This window comes from Rana temporaria, chromosome 11 (assembly GCF_905171775.1).
Source record: "Rana temporaria chromosome 11, aRanTem1.1, whole genome shotgun sequence".
Taxonomy (NCBI): Eukaryota; Metazoa; Chordata; class Amphibia; order Anura; family Ranidae; genus Rana; species Rana temporaria.
This window is the reverse complement of record NC_053499.1, coordinates 55,970,788-55,991,301: the sequence shown is the minus strand read 5'-3', so window position 1 is coordinate 55,991,301 and position 20,514 is coordinate 55,970,788. Positions and strand designations below refer to the sequence as shown.

Genomic DNA, 20,514 nt, shown 5'->3' with positions numbered 1-20,514 from the left:
CTGTTTCTGACACATAATTAGAAGGATGATCTGTGGAAAGCTGTAATACTACGGGCTTAGGATGATACTGTAACTGCAAGATGAATGGCAATGATGGGAAAATGACGTAGAGGGTCTAGAGGTAAAATGGTCCTGCCTACAGAATGGTAGTATAAAGGATGATAATGTTATCTGAACACAGAGAGTTATTGATCTGAGTATCAGCACCAGACAGTGGGGGAGGGGTAGAGAGAATGGAAATTCTGGAAATGGGGAGAGATGCAGCACGCACATGGGGGGAGCCAATAGAATACATGTAAAGATGAAAGACTGGAGCACAGCTACTGTAAAAATACATCATTTGCAAAGATTTTTAGCAGTAAAATTGTATATATAGATATATCTATCTATCTATAGATAGATAGATATATCTTGACATGAAACCAACAAGATAGTTTTGGCTGACCTTTGTAAACTGCACTAGTAATCATGAATCGAACATAAATTAACTGTGAAATAAAAAGTATTTTTCCTCTAACTGACAATCCGTAGACACAAACCCCATTTCTAAAGGTTCCCCATAATGTAACAAATCTTCACTTTTGGAGTTCAGGTACACTTTTAGGAGCAAACCCAACTACAAGTGAATATGAACAATGAGCTTGTCCATCAATACAAAAAGATAAAAATCCCCCGGAAGATCTCACTAATGTACCTGCAAAAGGGTGAAAGAAAATATACAGTCACCCTATGCCAGGGGTGTCAAACTCAATTTCATTGTGGGCCGCATAAGCATTATGATTGTCCTCGAAAGGGCCGTTTGTATCTGTAAGATTAGATCCCCTCCCCTTACATTAGATGTCAAGAGTCACCCCACCATCAGAAGTTGAGTCCCCTACTCTCCCTTACATCACAGTGCATCCACCTTTCCTTATGCTGCTGGGAAGAAGCTGGATGCATTGCTTGAAAGCAGAAAGTAGAGGCCTGGAGGAGGGCTGGAGCTCTCCTGCAGCTGCAGGAGAGATGCAAGGGCCACCTGAAATGGCCTGGAAAACCGGATTCAGCCCGCGGGCCTTGTGTTTGACACCTGTGCCCTATGCGATGTAAACCGACTCACCTGCAAAGTAAAACTCTGGGTGTGATCAAAGTGACTTGGGCATAAAACAAAAGAACAAGGACTGAAGGTCCAAAAGGATAGTCACTAACAGGGTCAAGCTGTATTTGTATGTATAAACACAGCTTCATTGAACAGTAATTAAGTACAAAATAGAATAAAAAACCTCCACCAAACCAATGATTAAAAATTACACCATTGTCAATTGCAAGCCTACTGGTTTCTCCCGAAAATAAGCCCTACCCCGAAAATAAGACCCAACGTGAGTTTCTGGGATGGCTGCAATATAAGTCCTACCCCGAAAATAAGATACAACACAAAAAGGCACTGCTCGAAGCGATGATGCTATTCAGTAAAGGTCCGCTGTTCTTTCCTAGGTGCTCAGGCTCAGATGTCCTCCCGCACATCCATATAGCATAACTCAAACAAACAAATGGAGAGCCGGCCACTCTGGAATACCTTCTGGAGTTTAATGAAATATGTTTCAGTAATAGTAAATGGCTAACATGTTTCGGCAACTCTAGCCTTGATCACGGCAAGGTTGGCTGTGGTTGGCTACCCCGAAAATAAGCCATAGTTAAAGTCTTTGTAAAATCATGTAATCCATTCTGTAAAACGAATATATAATGTGCAGTGTGTCTCCTTGTGTAACTTTATCGCGGAAAATACTGTATTTAAAGTGCCGCTGGGAGCTCTTCTCCTCTCCTCCCGGGTTATGCAGGCGTCGTATAGCGCTGTATAGAGCCAACTCGTAGGTCGGCTATTTACGGAAAACTGTTGACGTGCTTTATGCGCCATGGGAAGTTTTTCACCAGACGTCAATCATCTAACCTCTCAATAGGAACTCCCAGTCCCGCGGGAATCAGAACCCGGGGGAAAATAACAATATAACGGTATGTACGGCAGAAAAAAAAATACCTGCATACTGTACATGTCGTTAGTATGCTGGATGTAATGTTAGATAATTGTTTTAGGGTGAACCTCCACTTTAATTGTTGTTCAATAAAGCCATGTTTATACATGCTGTTCATATACTGCTTGAACTCGTTGGTGACAGTTTTTTTTGGACCTTTAATCCTTTTTCTTTTGAATGAGCTTATCCAGCAAACACTGTAAATGGGCTAAAGTCAGAAAATTTACTTATTTTAACTAAAACAGAGTTTTGTGTGATCTTCCACACCAATAAAGCAGCATATTTTTCTGGAGTTTGTACTGGGTCTCGGTTTCTGGTACCCAGATCAGTGATGTGTTGCTGGCAGAAGTATCTTTGTATAGACAGTTTTTTGACACCAAGCTTCTTGTATGGGAGAGAGAGCAAGGAGCCCACAGGAGTTGTATTGGGGATAGCTCCTCTGCATTGTAGGTTGGGCTAGGCTTACTGCATGCATTTCCAGGCTTAAAGTGGAACTAAACCCTCCTTTAGAGCCAAGGAAGCTGCCATCTTAGCCTCTCTTCAATCTTCAGTTGCCACGTTTCTGTTCTCAAATATGACACTAGCCATTTGATGACTTGACAGTGCAATTGAGAGAACAAGCACCTATGACAGATATAATTCACGGCATGCCTTAAATGTAACTGTTTTGGGAAACCATTAAATTGATGGGTTTGGTTCTGCTTTAAAGTTTACCTGTATTACTTTCTATTCTAGTATTGCCCATACAAGAAGTGGTATGAGGGGTATAGGGGTATGAGCCTCTCTGGGACAGAAAAGCACAGACAGCAATAAACACTTTCATCAGCACTCTAAAGCTGGCCATAGATGGATTGAAATTAATCTGGTTCAGCAGGGATCGGCCAAATTTCGATCCGTGTGTGGCCACCCTCTGTTCAACAGAAGTTAATGGTTAGATCGGACAGACTGGAAAACTTTTGTTGACCATTGGCACCAGCATACCACACAAGTTTCTATGTACTTGGAAGTATCAGCTGTGTCTCTTTGCCAAATGGCCAAATGGAATGGAAGGAGACCCATGCTTTACCCTGCATGGGCTCCTTTTAATATGAATTTTGGTTAAAGTTATTGTAAAGGCAGGAGTTTTTTTTTTATCTTAATGCATTCTGTGTGCAGCAGGCTCTCTAATACTTACCTGAGGTCCCTCTAGATCCAGCAATGTTGCAGGAGTGCGCCATTGACTCCTGCTGTGATAGATCTGGATAAAATGTATATTTGATAAGTTGAGCTTATTCTTTTATTAGAACCACTAAATGTTTCTCAGTTTATATTCTTTTAATTTATTTTTATATTTTCACATTTCTTTTTATATATGCATATGTATGTATGAGAATTATCAATACTGCTTATTTTCCTTGATAAGTTCTATCAGATATGATATTAAGTTTTAAAGTCAAAAGAACTCAGCATTGAAAATACGAAGGATTATTAAAAGCAGCTCCATTCCCCCCCTCAATCACTCCTGAATCTCCAGCCCCTCCTTTCTACTGCATTCTAAAGTGAAATTCAACCATCCCCCCTTCTTCCTGTTCCATCTGACCAGAGGGATTTCTTCCAAATAAGGACTTCCATTTCTTTCCCCTCTCATGGACTTTGGAATGTGTGTACGTCACAAGGGGGTGGGCGATAGTGAGGATGGAGTGGGTGTGGATTTATAAATGTGAACCAATCAAATGCATGTATTTGTGATGTCATGAGGCCAATAAAAGTGAAGTGAGGAGGGCTTGTTCTTCCTGTTGGAATCGAGCTAAGAGGTGAGCATGTGAATCTTTTTGTCTGTAGATTGCATTGTCTCACCCATAGTCATTTGAAATCAGCCGCAGAAATGGGTAACCCTGAGATTGTATCAGGAAATCAATTAATTAATGAGTCTCTATCATGGCTGCTGTCAAAGTCAGTCAGCCAATGAGGAGAGAAAGGGGCAATGGGCCAGGCCATGGCTCAGTGTCTGACTAGACACAGGGAGCTGTGGCTCGGTTCGGGTGGCCTAATAGCAAGCTGCTTGCTGTGGGGGCACTCAACAGGAGGGAGGGGCCAGGAGCACTGAAGAGGGACCAGAAAAGAGGAGAAAATTGGCTGCTCTTTGCAAAACCACTACACAGGGCAGATAAGTATAACATGTTTGTTATTTTTTACTAAAAAGACTTTACAATCACTTGAAGTTTACCTTTCATGTGCTATACTATTCTGGGTCCTTTTGTCCTGCATCCCCATCCCTCTCTGCTTGGGTATTTTGGATGTTTACCATAGATATCCATGGGTCATATACTTAAACTGATACACTAGTAGATTTTCTAACAAACATTCATATAAAAATTCCCAGTACATTCAATTCCTTTTGTTCAAAAGTACTTTAAAATTTTGTGTGCCTTTAACATATAATTTTGAAATGAATGCAATTTCCCGAAGGAAATTTCCATCTTGCTCCTTCAAAGTTTCTAATCACCATGGGAAAAAAAAGAATTGGCAAATTGACCCCAGTTACAATTAGCTAATGGAGCAAAATCTGAACATTTCTAAAAAAAATAATTCTAATAATGTATAGCCAGTTCAAACTATGTATGATACTCGGCGAGGGACTTTATTAGCAACATCTACAAAACAGTGACACAGTAATGCCCTGTACACACGATCGGTTCGTCTGATGAAAACGAACCGATGGATTTTTTCATCAGATATCCGATGAAGCTGACTTTCATCAGTCTTGCCTACACACCATCGGTTAAAAATCTGATTGTGTCTAACGCAGTGACATAAAACACAATGACGTGCTGATAAAAATTAAGTTCAATCTTTCGGGGGGAGCGTCGACTTGATTTTGAGCATGCATGGATTTTTGACCGATGGATTTCCCCACAGACGATCGTTTTTTTCTATCGGTTTTTTAACCATACGAAAATTTTAAAACAGGTTCTATTTTTTTTCACCGATGGGGAAAAAAAACTGATGGGGCCCACAAACATTCGGTCTGTCCGGTGAAAACGGACTTTTCATTGGACGAACCGATCACGTGTACAGGGCATAAGAGATATTTTCACAGGTCAAAATAAGGAAAAATCAAACCAATACAACTCCAAGGGCAGCTGACAATCTAGAAGTAACACTCTGCTAGAAGTGAATTGTTGACTTGTGGTTTTTTTTTTTGTAATGATTCACCACAAGGCATTATTCAATTTTCATTAATAAATTATTACCATTAAGTATTACTAGGCTAAATCACATCAGTAAGTGCAGGTAAGTGGTCCTATGCATTTACATTATAGGAGAAGCAGAAAGACAACAGCCCATTGCTGCTTTTTATATTCAAACACATGCATTTGAGTACTGCTTCAAATGCAAAAGGAAGCATTTAACAGCGACGCCCATCTACACGAACCCTTCATTTACAGCAGTGGTTCTCAACCTGGGGATCGGGACTCCCTCGGTGGTCAAATGATGATTTGTCAGGGATCACCGAATACTGGGCTGTTCCTGAAGCACCGCTCTCCCAGATTTTTTTTGTTGTGGGTCCCCACAACTTGGGAAATTTTATCAAGGGGTCACGGCACTAGAAAGGTTGAGAACCACTGATTTACAGTCTGCAATCAACAAAGTGCACACTTTCTGCTGCAGAGCTCAGCAAGAGGTGAGTCAGACCCCTGCAGGGAGACCACTGCTTCTACACAGAGAGCAATGATGCTGGCAGAGGACAGACTTTTCTACTCAGACTGTGGCTGCTATCTAAAGAAAATAGACTAAGGTTTTGCACACCTTTTGCTTTAATGCACTTGGAATAGCTAAAGCTGATTAAAACGAAAAGTTACCGTATTTATCGGCGTATACCGCGTACTTTTTTGCCCTGAAAATCAGGGCAAAATCGTGGGTGCGCGATATACGCCGATATCTGCTTCCCGCGCTGTGTTTGAACCACTGCACCGGCATATACCGAGCACAGTACACTCGGGTATAGTCGGGCAGGCTCGGCTCCTCTCGCGGTCACGTCCTGTGCGTCCTGTACGTCCTTTACGTGAGAGGAGCCGAGCCTGCCCGACTATACCGGAGTGTACTGCGCTCGGTATATGTCGGCGCAGTGGTTCAAACACAGCACGGGAAGCGGGGATCGAGCGGGGAGGACACCACGATGGCCGCAGAAGGACGCCGGACCGGACGAGGCCGCCGATGGACGCGATGGATGATGGGCAGGACCCGATGGACGATGGGCAAGACACCGACGAGGGGCATCCAAACTATAAGTATTTTTTTTTCCAGGAATTTTCCTTCAAGTACGGGGGTGCGCGCTATACGCCGGGGCGAGTTATAGCAAGATAAATACGGTAATTTGGATATTAAAGTGTACAATACCTTAAATATTTTATTCTATGTGTGTGTTCACATATGTGTATTTTATAAATCTCTGTTTTTTTCCTTGTCAAAATTATTTTATTTAGTAATTGCAACATGAAATCATACAAGTAGCATTTGATTGATACAATGTTTAAAAAGGAATAACATTTCGTCTTCTTGACATTTTATAATCACTATAATCACTATTAGTATATAAAATTAAGGAGAAAAGAATTTGGCAACAACAGGAAGGATTTACGCTGTTATAACTTGTTATACAGGGGTTCTACCTGTGTTGCCAAGTAAACATATTAGCAGTTTCTTAACATCAACTAGTGTCTTATTTAATGCATTTTTTAAACACGTAGGAATACAGGATCTAAAGTATGCTACTTTATCTGTATCGTTCATATAAAATGTAGTGAGGAAAATGATTCACACATATGAACTTACGGTGGGGGGGGGGGGGCAGAAAAAAGGGTGGAGGAGGGGGGTAAAAATAAAAAAAAAAGGTCTGCAGGAATGGGCCAGGATCCATTATCATTAATTGTACCGTAAAATGGTTGAGTACAATGGGCAAGTTACCATGGCATCATTACCCCGTCATTAAAACTATCAGGTATTGTATACGAAATCCACGGTTCCCAAAGTTTTTCAAAATTGATAATCGTGTGACTGGCAGGATTAATCAGATACTTCAGATGGAAGATGCACATGAAAAAAACAGAGATTCGGACACGAGAATCTCGGTTTTTTTCATGTGCATCTTCCATCTGAAGTACCTGATTAATCCTGCCAGTCACCTTTCTTCCTTGTTCTAAACTGACCACACAAAGCACAGAAGCTGATTTGTAAATGCATGGGCAATTTTAATTCTTTGGCTGGCCATTCAGAGGTACAGGACACTGTGTAGACACACAGCATGCCTTCATTGGGTAGTTTGTTCAGCCACCACTCCCCCTGACCAATCACAGCCTGCCTCTGACACACACCCCCTCCCAATCACAGTCTGCCCACTGAACACGTCCCCTGCTCAAGAACAGCCTAAATCTAATTTAAGGCTAGACAGTTTATGGAGCACAGGCACAATAGTTTGTCTGCACAGTATCCTGTAACCCCACCCCACACACAGAAGAGATGCATGGTCACATGAGAGAATTTTTTAACCTTGTATAAAAGATAAGAAAGATTATTTCTGAAAGCAGTTATGGTGCCTGTATAGTTGAAACTATTAGAAAGTGTCTATAACTTTGTATGTTTTACAACTATTTTAGTACGTCATTGCTTATATGAGTTTAGTTACGTGGTTTACATATACTTTAGACTTAAAAATCTATTTATGTATAGTGGAAAACACAACATCTCATTCACATAAATAGGCATTTCTTCTTACCCTAGAGTTTAACAACACAGGCCCCAAGTGTGAGAGCCAAAACTATACCGAAATTAGTTTTTAGTTAGAAGGAAGATGGAGAAGAGACCTGGTGGAAGTGTAAATGAGAGAGGTTCACACCTGCTGAGATAGACACCAAAAAAGAAAGGACCTCTACTAGTAAACAATTTCTCCTGAGAAACAATCTTCCGTGTACATTTCAAGCCTCTTCATTTGAAACATACCATTGAATTGATGTTTTTTACATCATAACAGGCCCCTGTTAATAAAATAATATTGTAGATGTTTACTTAAAGCGGGGGCTCACCCTAAAAACAAATTTCTAACATTAGAGCCAGCATACTAAGGACATTTACTGTATGCAGGTCTTTTTTTATTTTTTTTCTCCTTACATACTGTTATATTCTGATTTTGTCCAGGGCTTCCGGGTTCTAATGACTGCGGGACTGGGCGTTCCTATCCCTGCCTCAGGGTTCTGATGACTGCGGGACTGGGCGTTCCTATCCTTGGATTACATGATTGACGGCTTGTGAAACAGTTCCCCTGTCGCACAACGTGCGTCACCAGATTTCCGGAAATAGCCGAGCTGCGAGTCGGCACTATACGGTGCCTGCAAAGTCAGCTCTACACGGCGGGCGCAGGCGCCGTATAGTGCCGACTCGCAGCTCGGCTATTTCCGGAAACAGATTCAACTTAAGTTGTATTTAGAATTACGATTGCCCTGGGGTGGTAATCAAACACCCCTTGGTATGAAGGTGCCACATCCTTAATAATGTAGATATGTAGAAAAAGACCGTGAAGTCTGAGACTAAGAGAAAGTGGACTTTGTAGGCACCGGATTTAAAAAATATAAATATTTTAATTTGAGGCATTTTGTAAATATACATAGAGGCCTCTGAGCAATTAGAAAAAGCATATATGCTTTTTCTAATTGCTCAGAGGCCTCTATGTATATTTACAAAATGCCTCATGTATAACAATACTGTATTGTATTTTCACACATATATACCTCTAATGGCAACATTATATTGTCTTTTAAACATCCAGAAGCTCCCGAAGAAGCGACGACGTCGCGAAACATGTCGAGCTGAACCCCATTTTAATCAAAACTCATCCTGTACCGTCTCTTGAAGCTACAACGCCACCCAGTGCTCCCAGTGTATTTCATACATCCAGCCCTGTGGCTATCAGCGGTGTCTTCAGGAAGGGATAGGAATTGAGTTTTCTGTGTATCTTGTTGTCCTTTTTCTCTTATTAGTTTTTTGAGCAATTGTCTAGTAATTCTGTGCGTTTGTACTGTCCAAATTAAAATATTTATATTTTTTAAATCCGGTGCCTACAAAGTCCACTTTCTCTAAGGCCCCGTACACACGATAGAATCTAACCGCAGATAAATCCCAGCAAATGGGTTTCTGCGGATAGATCCTATGGTGTGTACACGCCAGCGGATCTGTTTCCGCGGAGAAATCTCCTCTGGGATGGATTCCAGCAGATCGAATATTTGTTGTGCTGCACAACATATCCATCTGCTGGAATCCATTCCAACGGATGGATCCGCTCGTCTGTACAGACTTACCGGATCCATTCGTCCAAAGGGATTCCCCGCATGCGTCGTAATGATTTGACGCATGCGTGGAATTCCTTATATGACAGCGTCGCGCCCGTCGCCGCGTCATAATCGCGGCGACGGCGCGACACGTCATCGGCAGAGGATTTCCGCGCGGATTTCAATGGGATGGTGTGTACACTCCATCCCATCGAAATCAGCGGATATCTTTGAGAGGATTTATCCGTGGAAACGGTCCGCTGGACCGTATCTGCGGATAAATCCTCTCGTGTGTATGGGGCCTAAGTCTCAGACTTCACGGTCTTTTTCTACATATCTACAGATTCAACTTAAGAACAAACCTACAGTCCCTATCTTGTTTGTAACCTGCGGACTGCCTGTAGTCAAATTAAAAGGGTTGTAAAGGTTCGTCTTTTATTTTCTAAATAGGTTCCTTTAACCTCTTGACCACTGGGCACTTAAACCCCCTTCCTCACCGGACCAATTTTCAGCTTTCGAAAACAAAAATAGAGCGACAATTTTGAAATAAATTCAATATTTTTAACTTTTTGCTATAATAAATATCCCCCAAAATATATATTAAAAAAATGTTTTCCTCAGGCCGATACGTATTCTTCTACATATTTTTGGTAAAAAAATTGCAATAAGCGTTTATCGGTTGGTTTGCACAAAATTTATATCGTTTACAAAATAGGGGATCGTTTTATTGCATTTTTATTAATTATTTTCTTTTTTACTACTAATGGTGGCGATCAGCGATTTTTTCGTGACTGCGACATTATGGCGGACACTTCGCACAATTTTGACACATTTTTGGGACCATTGTCATTTTCACAGCAAAAAATGCATTTAAAATGCATTCTTTATTGTGGAAATGACAGTTGCAGTTTGGGAGTTAACCACAGGGGTTATGTTTCACCTAGTGTGTGTTTACAACTGTAGGGGGGTGTGGCTGTAAGAGTGATGTCATCGATTGTGTCTCCCTATAAAGGGGATGATACGATCGATGCAGCCGCCACAGTGAAGCACAGGGAAGCCGTGTTTACACGCGGCTCTCCCCGTTCTTCAGTTCCAGGGACCGATCGCGGGTCCCCAGCAGCGATCGGGTCCGCGGTCTCGCGGTCCCGGAGCTTCGGACCGCGACCCACCGCTGGGTAGATGTAAAGGACGTGCCGGTACGTCCATCTGCCCAGCCGTGCCATTCTGCCGACGTATAGCGTCGTGCGGCGGTCGTTAAGTGGTTAACTTCAGCTTTTTCACAGATGGCATCAAGTTACCATCCAAAATTTGCTGAAATTTTATTGAATCCATTTTTCCTTCTACTCGTGAAATGTTCCCTGTGCCACTGGCTGCAATACAACTTGGACAGAGGTTCTTTTCATTCAATTATGTGCCCTTTCTTCTCCTAACGTACCTTTGCTCATTCCGGCCCAAAATTTCTATTTTAACCTCATCAGTCCACAGAACTTGTTTCCGAAATTCATCAGGCTTGTCTATATGTTCATTTGCAAAGTTCAAACGCTGATTTTTGTGGTGAGGACGTAGAAGAGGTTTTCTTCTGATGACTCTTCCATGAAGACCATGGCCCATATTCTCTGTAAATGTCCGCGGGCGGCGCGTAAGGCATTTACACTCCGCCGCCCCAAACTACAGGAGCAAGTGCTGTATTCCCCAAACACTTGCTCCGTAGTTTGGGGAGGTGGAGTGTAAATGGCCCGGCGTAGCCACGCATATCTTCAAGGGGGCGGCTTTTATTCAAATTAAGCGCGCCCCCGATTCTAAGTAACTGCGCATGCGCTGGGCTTAAAAAAGCCCAGTGCGCATGCTCCAGTTCTCGGCGGAAAACGTCAATGACGCCGACGTGTGTCGTATTCAAGAACGACTTAGGGAAACGACGTAGCCGACCGAAAAACACGACGCGGACCCGACGCTATCCGTAACATGGCCTACGTGGGACATGCGGAAACTTACTCCTCATATAGCAGGAGTAAGTTTCCGCTTACGCAAACGACGTTAGCGATGGGTAGGCGACGCAAAATCGTTCGGGAATCGGCGTAGCAGGCTCATTTGCATAAACAAATGAGACCTTCACGTAAATGCCATCTAGCGGCGGGCGGCGTAATTACATTTAAGATCCGACAGTGTAAGTGACTTCTAAGAATCAGTCGCATAGATACACGGGCCAAAAAAGAGAGATACGATGGAGTATCCTGAGATACTCCATCGTAACTTCTCTCAGAATATGGCCCCATATTTTTACAAGTATCTCTTTATAGTGGATTCGTCTACCACAACTCCAGTGTCTGCCAGATCTTTCTGGAGGGATTGTGCAGTCAAACGTGGGTTTTGAATTGCTTTTCTCACAATCCTGCGAGCTGTTCTGTCTGATATTTTTCTTGGTCTTCCAGATCTTGCTTTAACTTCCACTGTTCCTGATGACTGCCATTTCTTAATTACATTCCGAACAGAGGATATTGACATTTGAAAACGCTTTGCTATCTTCTTAGCTTCTATAGCCTTTTCCAGCTTTGTGAGCGTCAACTATTTTCAGTTTCAGTTTTCTAGACAACTGCTTAGAAGAACCCATGGTGCTGATTGTTGGGGCAAGGTCAGATGAGTCTGGGCATTTAAAACCTTTGAGATTGACATCACCTGGTCTTCCCAGACGATGATTGAGAACAATCCATGACACTGGCAGGTCTCAGCTTTGCAAAGGGCAGACGCCATTTTTTTGTTTTCTGTAATTGATGGAATGATGGAAATAGAATCTAACTTTTTTTGACATATTATAAGAATGTCTAATCTGTAGTTTGATGCCTTTTAGAGATTTTTTCCATCTTTCCTTGGCTTCGTTATGCACATTAATACAATTTTTTACCTGGGGTGCCCAAACTTTCGATCCCCACTGTATATATATATATATATATACATATATATATATATATATATATATATATATATATATATATATATATATATTGGCCTGAATTTATGGGAGGATCTCGGGGGTATTTAAGCAGAGCCCTCCGTCCCACCCCCATCAAATGTGAGGGGTGTACTCACTTTTGTGAAATACTGTATATTAATGTACAATAATAATCCAAGGCAAACTTTTTCATTTACAATCCATCACATGATCTCTATGAGGATTTGTATCCTCAGCTCCATGAGGAGGGACTGACCATGCTAGGAGGGTTCTGCATCTGGGGCTAGCATGGTCAGAAGCAGTGAGGGCTGGTGCTCAATATTTTTGGGGGGTGCCAAACTATGCCCCCCCGCAGGAGACGAACAGGAAGGCAGAGATCCCCTGCACCCCGAGCCCACCCTTTTTTGAAGCCAATTAGAGCCTCAAGCTCTAATCACATGCTTCAAAGACAAAAGTTGAAATCCAGCACCCTGCATGTAGATTAGGGGCTGGGCGCATGGATTAGGGAGGTGGTGCCCCTGCGTCCCGTATGGTCGGGCCGCCACTTTTCCAAAGGAAACAGAGGGAAGGGAACTGGTAGGAGCATCAGGTTTTTAAAGTGAAATAAAAAAAGGCTCACTAAGAGAATAGTTGTAGAAAAGGGAAATGAATCCCCAAATATGTAATTTAAATTCACATTCATTTCAAGGTTTTATAGATGCAGGAATAAAATATTGAAAAGTGATATCTGACAAGCTGGTATACAATTTAAACCAGGAGTATTCAAGCTAAGCAGTTTTATGAACAATTTAGCTACCTAGAGTAGTCACGTTTTGGTGAATCAATAATTGCACATTATATTCTTCCCCTCTCTTAAGTGCTTTTTAGTGGAATTATTCTTGAAACACAGTCCTTCACCTATTAAAGAATATTATATCCAGAGAGAAGAAATTGCTAAAAAGACATTAAATAATAAATGTATTTATTAACCTATAGGTAACCTTTTATTCAAAATTCACTTTTGAAGAAACCAACATTGTAAATTTAGAGCAAAAGCATGCACTTTGACAATGTTAAAACATTCTGAAGAATGCTGGAGGGATTAGAAAATGAATTTAACCAATAATTCCATTTACAGTATTTGATAATTCTTGCTAGCATTTGATAGAACTGTTGTAAGGTATCTCTTGTTACAAAGACCTATGTATTTCCTATGCTCCTCAGCTCCGTCTAGTGACCATAATGCTTTATTTTATTACCTCCCATAATAAAGCAACATTCATTCAATAGAGAAAACAGCCTAAAGAACATTTGTTTTTGCCCAAATCACACAGAACTAATGCCTATGCAATTTTTTTAAAAACAGATCCTGAAATGTTTCAGTTCATGTTCAGGTAAAAGTGACAGTCTCACTGTAACATGTTCCAGCATCTGCATTGGAGCAGCACAGTGGTGTAGTGGTTAGCACCCTCACCTAGCAGCAAAAAGGATCGCTGTTTCAAATTCCGACCTTGACACCCATCTGCCTGGAGTTTGCATGTTCTTCCTGTGCCTGAATGGGCTTCCTCCCACACTCCAAAGACATGCCGGTAGGTTAATTGGATCCTGTCTAAATTAGCCCTAGTGGGGTAGATTCACAAAGGAGATACGACGGCGTATCTCCAGATACGCCGTCGTATCTCTGATGCCGGGTACACACGAGAGGATTTATCCGCGGAAACGGTCCTCCGGACCGTATCCGCGGATAAATCCTCTGGCGGATTTTGATCTCCTTGTTGTACTAACCAGGAGATCAAAATCCCCGCGGAATTCCATCCGCGGTGACGTGTCGCGCCGTCGCCGCGATGATGACGCGGCGACGTGCGTGACGCTGTCATATAAGGATATCCACGCATGCGTCAAATCATTACGACGCATGCGAGGGAGGGAATCGGACGGATCGATCCGGTGAGTCTGTACATACCACCGGATCGATCCGCTGGAGCCGATTCCAGCGGATAGATTTCTTAGCATGCTAAGAAATTTTTATCCGCTGGAAATCGGTCGGCCCGAAAAAAATCAGCGGAAAAAGATCCGCTAGGTTGTACACACCAGCGGATCTATCCGCTGGAACTGATCCGCAGATCAATTCCAGCGGATAGATCCTCTCGTGTGTACGGGGCCTTAGTCTGGCCGGTCGTATCTATGCGCCTGATTCATAGAATCAGTTACGCATAGATTTCTATTAGATCCGACCGGCGTAGGCTTTTCCCGGCGTAAAGTTACCCCTGCTATATGAGGCGTATATGCGGCGTACCAATGTTAAGTATGGCCGTCGTTCCCGCAACGAAATTTGAAAAATTAACGTTGTTTGCGTAAGTCGTCTGTAAAAGGGGGTGGACGTAATTTACGTTCACGTCGAAACCAATGGCGTCCTTGCAGCGTACTTTGGAGCAATGCACACTGGGAAATTCCACGGACGGCGCCGTTCGTGAAAAAATTCAATCACGTAGAATCAGGGTTAATTTACATAACACACGCATAACACACGCCCACTTCTTCACAATTTGAATTAGGCGGGCTTACGCCGGCCTATTTACGCTACGTCGCCGCAACTTTTTTTTTAGAATACGGCACTTGCCTGTAAAAGTTGCGGAGGCGTAACGTAAATAGGATATGTTACGCCTGCACAAACATACTCCATTCTACGTGAATCTACCCCAGTATGTGTATGAATAAAATTGTAAATGCAAATTTTTTTCACCTGCAAAATCGCTGCATTGTGGGCTAGTTTTCCTCACCGCATGCTCCATGAGCATGCCCGTGGGTCCCGCAAACTCGATGTCCGCCAGGGGCCCGCAATCGTGTCACAGAGTGGCAGAAGGCATTTCCCTGTTCTGCCTAGCAACATGACAGGAATCTACTGCTCCCTGTCATCGGGAGCAGTGATCTATGTCATGTTCTAGTGAGACCATCCCCCCTACATTTGGTAAGGTGGATCGTGCTAACATTTTTTTAAATAATTACCACTCCTCTCTTCCTTATATTATCAAAAAAATTGGGTGTATAAATTACGTCAGCTCTGTGATCTAAAGTATAATATATCCAAAACCTATCATAAAAATGCCAGTTCAAATTATAATATAAATAAATGACTACTCCAAGAAATATAAAGTGCATAAACAAAAAACTCTATGTTGTGCAATTCTTTAAGTCCATCATCAAAAAACAAAAAATAGTGACCTGTGAAAAAAATTCAATAAATGTCCTCAGTGAATGATCGCTCCTTTCAAAAGGTGACTTCCTGTGATCAAGCATCTTTCTGAATCCTTGTACAAATCACGGGCAACATGCTGCCATTCCACTCACTCTTGGTGCAATCTTTGTAGGTGCAGTGATAGAGGAAACAACTTGCCCTCACCAGCTAGATAAGCTCTTCTGTGTCAACCATGCGGCAATTTTCTCACTTCCTTATTATATGTCTTGTGGCTATGCTAATTGCATTTTTTATGCACTTCAATTGAAGTCTATGGACCCAACATCGCACCATGCTGCACCAAAAGAACTGCATGCAGCTCTACAAAATTGCACTTACGGAAAGGGCATAGGTGTAAGGCTGGGTACACTTGGGCCGAAATCGAAAAATGGTCGGTCCGTCAGGAACCCTATGACTTATGGCCTGTGTGTACAGTTCCCTGTCCAACAGAAGCCAATCTCACAAACGGGCATGATGGAAAATCAGCATCCGATCAGCGCTCGCAGCCAATGGCTGAGAGCACTGACCAGTGTGTTCTTGTAGGGGGGCAGTCCCCTTGTCAGAATACAAAATTCAGCGGAGGAGATCGCTGCACTAACATCGCTTAGTTAGTATGGTGATCTGTATGTTTTATTTTGTTCAGTCCACTGGGTTGAATGAAAAAAAAAAAATGTATAGTGTGTACCCCACATTGGTTTCTGTAAAATTCAATGCAATATGGCAACTTGGAGGCGTTCTGCACAATGTCAGTTTACTGATTGCTCCCAGAAATGTGCGTGTCTGCTTGTGTGATTGGCTCACTGATTTTCATATACTGTATACTATATATACTCTGTATACCATACACATTTACTGTAACTCTGCACTAAGATACAAGTCAGATTTGAGGCACCCCCTGCAAGAAAATTTTCATTTTTGGTGAGATATTCCTAATCAGATCTAAAGGGATGCTGACAATGCAACTTTCCTTGTTAGAGCCCTGCAAGTGCACCAGCTGATTAATAATAAAAAAAGATACTTCCACCCAGACTTACTTCGCACTTTGCCAAACAAACAGCATTTTCTTCAGAACGTCAAAAAGTGACAAGAATATCTGCATCAAAGTTTGTAAAATCCTTGCAATGTATATTGATCATCCAGGTGGGATAGTTTTTTTCCTCAACAAAAGTGGAGTTACTCTTTAAGGGCTAACATTAAGGGCCAGATTCATAAAAGAGATACGACGGTCGTATCTATGCGCCTGATTCATAGAATCAGGTTACGCATAGATCTCCCTAAGATCCGACAGGTGTAAGTGAGTGTAAGTGACTTACACTATCGTATCTTAGGCTGCAATTCTAGGTGGCGATTCCATTGCGGTCGGCGTAGAATATGCAAATGACTAGTTACGCCGATTCACGAACATACGCTTTGCCCGTCGCTGTAAATTTACGTTGTTTCCGTAGAGATACGCGGCGTAAAAATAAACCTGCCCTCTAGGTGGTCTAGCCAATGTTAAGTATAGCCGTCGTTCCCGCGTCAAAATTTGAAATTTCACATCGTTTGCGTAAGTCGTCCGTGAATGGCGCTGGACGGCATTTACGTTAACGCGCAATGCACGTCAGGAAATTTTAGGGACGGAGCATGCGCAGTACGTTCGGCGCGGGAACGCGCCTAATTTAAATGGTCCCCGCCCCATTTGAATTAGGCGGGCTTGCGCCGGGCGGATTTACGCTACGCCGCCGCAACTTTACAGGCAAGTGCTTTGTGAATCAAGCACTTGCCCGTAAAACTTGCGGCAGTGTAACGTAAATGTAATATGTTACACCGCCGCAGAGTAAGCCGATTCTACCTGAATCTGGCCCCAAGTGTCCAGCCAATCCAAATATCCTTGTTATCACCCATCTTTTTATTCTCCCATACCTGCAGGATGGAGAAAGGAGTTACATCAAAGAAGGCATCTCCTGATCTCTTTTTCTGTAAGAGGGTTAACTCTTGCAGGGAAAGCGTTCTTTCAATTGTTTTGTTTTCTTCCTATATATACTGATTGACACACTCTGGTCCTGTACAGTCCAGAGACCAGTATTATTCTATGGCTCCAGGCACTGAAAGCTTTAAATCAACTAGGTATGTGAAAATGCATTGCATTTCAATTTTATTACAAATGTTCAGTTAACCTTTACACCACATACTGTATCTTTAGATGTTATGTAATTTAACCTTAATATAAAAACATGCTTAAAGTCAAACACTGACTTAAGTTACATTGCTCCAAGCTGTAGCTCCCTTACAAAAAGCCAGTTAGAATACTGAAATTCTTACCCATCGGCTAACACTGGCTCCCTCAGGTTTACACGGATTGGTATCTTATGGATCTGTGTGAGGAAGGGGCATTGATTGGCAACCTCTGCCCGAGCATCCAATCAGTGTTTTTGCCCCATAGAGTACTACAGCAAATGAGTGGAAGCACACAGAAAAGGCCCACACCAACTAACAGTAAGTTTTTCAGTGCTTTGCATCTTTGGATCTTGGAGCAAGGTACTCAGGACCATATTTATAAAAAATGTGCAGAGCTATTTGCACTGCGAGAATGTGTGTACATTCTTTCGGAGGAAATGTCATTGTCAAAATCAAAGTTACTAGGCTATTTTCTTTCCAGGTCAGATGGTCTTCATTTATAGAAATGGAGTGATTGAAGAAAAAAAAAAAACCTTATGGTCACTAGATGGAGCTAATGATCATAGTATATATGTATTTCCTATGATCATCAGCTCCATCTAATGGAAATAATGCAGTATTTCCAGGATTCACACTATTCTTATAAATTAAGAACATCTGACCTGGAGAGAAAATAGCCTAGTAACTTTGATTTTGCTGGTATGTACACATAATGAATGAGCATGCAGTTTTATTTTCTTCTGGACAAATAGCTCTGCACTTTTTTTTTTCAATACACCCCTTATGCCTCGTACACACAGCCGGATTTTCCAAGAAAAAAGTCAGACAGGCTTTTTTTCTAGGAAAGTTTGGCTGTGTGTAACCTCCATCGGACTTTTTTATCGGAAGTACGACGGACCTTAGATAGAGAACCTGTTCTCTTTCTTCCTGTCAGACTTCCGACGGACTTACGGCGGAATTCTGCACGGTCAAAAGTCTGACCGTGTGTACAAGGCATAAGAGTTAATATTTGACTTTATATCTCCTTTAAAATGTAAATTCAGGTAAACCTTTTTTTTTTGTTTTAGATGGAGAAGTATTGGAATCTCAGTCAGTTTTTTTTCTTGTCTGTGACACCATTGTGAATACTACTCCTTTCCTTACTCTGTGACACCAGGGCTAAAACAGTAAGATAACATTATCAATAAGGTTTGTAATTAGAAATTACATTTTTATGAACCTACTCAGTAGAGAAAGTAAAATGTGCCACAATAGCAACCAATAAAGGTTCACTTTTCACTAATCTGCCTACAGTAACCCCTTTATGATAGCAATATATCTTAATGTTCATGCATATATTTGTTGCTGTATTGTTCTCCACTGATGCCCCAGAACTGTGCCAGGGTTGTTACGGATAGCTCATGGTCAACTACCAATGATGAGGAGCTGGTAGGAAAAGGGTTGCCACCTCATTTTTTAAAACCCGAACACATATCAATTACACAGGTACTGTAGCCAATTAAGGTGGTAAATAAACTCACTTAGTGCCTTATCTGCAGGGGTCAAGGCCTGGGGGAAAAAGTGTGGGAACTCCCACCCTAGATCCACTCCCCCACCAAAAAAAAAAAAATGATACGCTCATATGCATAATTACTAAACCGCATGTTTTTTTTTTTCGATCTACTGTACCTTAGTAATCCTTTATGTTACTGGCCGCTTCCTGTATATGGATTCATCAGGTAGTGTGCAGGTATTGCGTCACTTCCTCGATGCCGCAATTTCTCCTGGAAGCTTTTGTTATTGTTCCCAGGAGACATTGCAGAGGTCTGCCGCGAGTTATCGCAGGATTTAGAAAGAAGCAAGTTCTTTCTAAATCCCGCGATAACTCGCGGCAGACCTCCGCAATGTCTCCTGGGAACAATGACAAAAGCTCCCAGGAGACATTGCGGCATTGAGGAAGTGACGGAATACTAGCACACTACCTGATGAATCCATATACAGGAAGCGGCCAGTAACATAAAGGATTACTAAGGTTCACCTGCCCCTGACAGTGACTTGAGCTGGGCATCGCCGCTTAGTGAAGGATTGGCTCGGGCAGTTCGGCTGCTCTCGGCTGCTCTAGTCCTGCAAAGGGAACTGCGTTCCTGCTCTGAAAAAAGTGCAGGAACTCCGTTCCCATGCGTTCCCGCAGGACTTGAGCCCTGCTTATCTGCATTAAATTAGCAGAACCTGTGTAATTAATATGTGTAAAGGTTTAAAAGGGATGAGGTGGCAACCCTAGATAGTATAGATTGTTGACAATCACATAGCCGCATGACCAGGACCTCCTCCTACCAACCTTGGGCATCACGACCCATTTAAAAGGGTTACACTGAAATTTGATTTGTTGCTATAGTTTACTACACATCATTGCTCATTGCACCTATTAAACTGCATCCCAAACAGGAAAAAGAAAAAACAAGGTAAACCTGGAAGACATTTAAAAGGCATGCCTACCTTTCAGAGGAGGTAACTGTGTCAGCTCCTGCTGCTTGCTCTGGTAGCGGAATTGTGAAGAGCTATGTGATCTACGCTGGCGGGAGCGGCGGAGAGAACGTCTGGAAAATCCATCCACCTTATCGGCTGCCAGAACAGGGGACAAGCCTGGCGAGGATGGACTGGTAGGAGTGACAGGAAGTTTGGTCTCCATTAGTGTGTACAAGACAGCCACAAAAAAGGCCCAGGTGGTAGTTAGTGCAGTGGAGGATGAAGAACACACCCTTGGGAATAACTAATAGTCTAGACCCAGGTGGGTCTTAATAGAAACAGGGTTGGCCATGTGGAACAGATGGAAAGGCTGAAACAAAGAAAGATTTTGATGGTTATTTACATTTTAACGGTAACATAAAAAAAACAGAATAGTAATTTCAT

The 20,514-nt window shown here is 42.2% G+C and overlaps 1 protein-coding gene across 2 annotated transcripts in view; it reads right to left on the bottom strand.

Annotated features, from left to right (window-relative positions):
- Positions 1 to 20,514, bottom strand: part of PPP2R5B (protein phosphatase 2 regulatory subunit B'beta) — a 127,973-nt gene that overhangs the window by 89,298 nt on the left and 18,161 nt on the right. For both annotated transcript variants that reach the window (XM_040328562.1, XM_040328563.1), the window contains one exon: positions 20,101 to 20,440. In XM_040328562.1, the coding sequence (XP_040184496.1) occupies positions 20,101 to 20,293 (193 nt within the window). In that variant the 5' untranslated portion in view covers positions 20,294 to 20,440. The remainder of the gene's footprint in view (positions 1 to 20,100; positions 20,441 to 20,514) is intronic.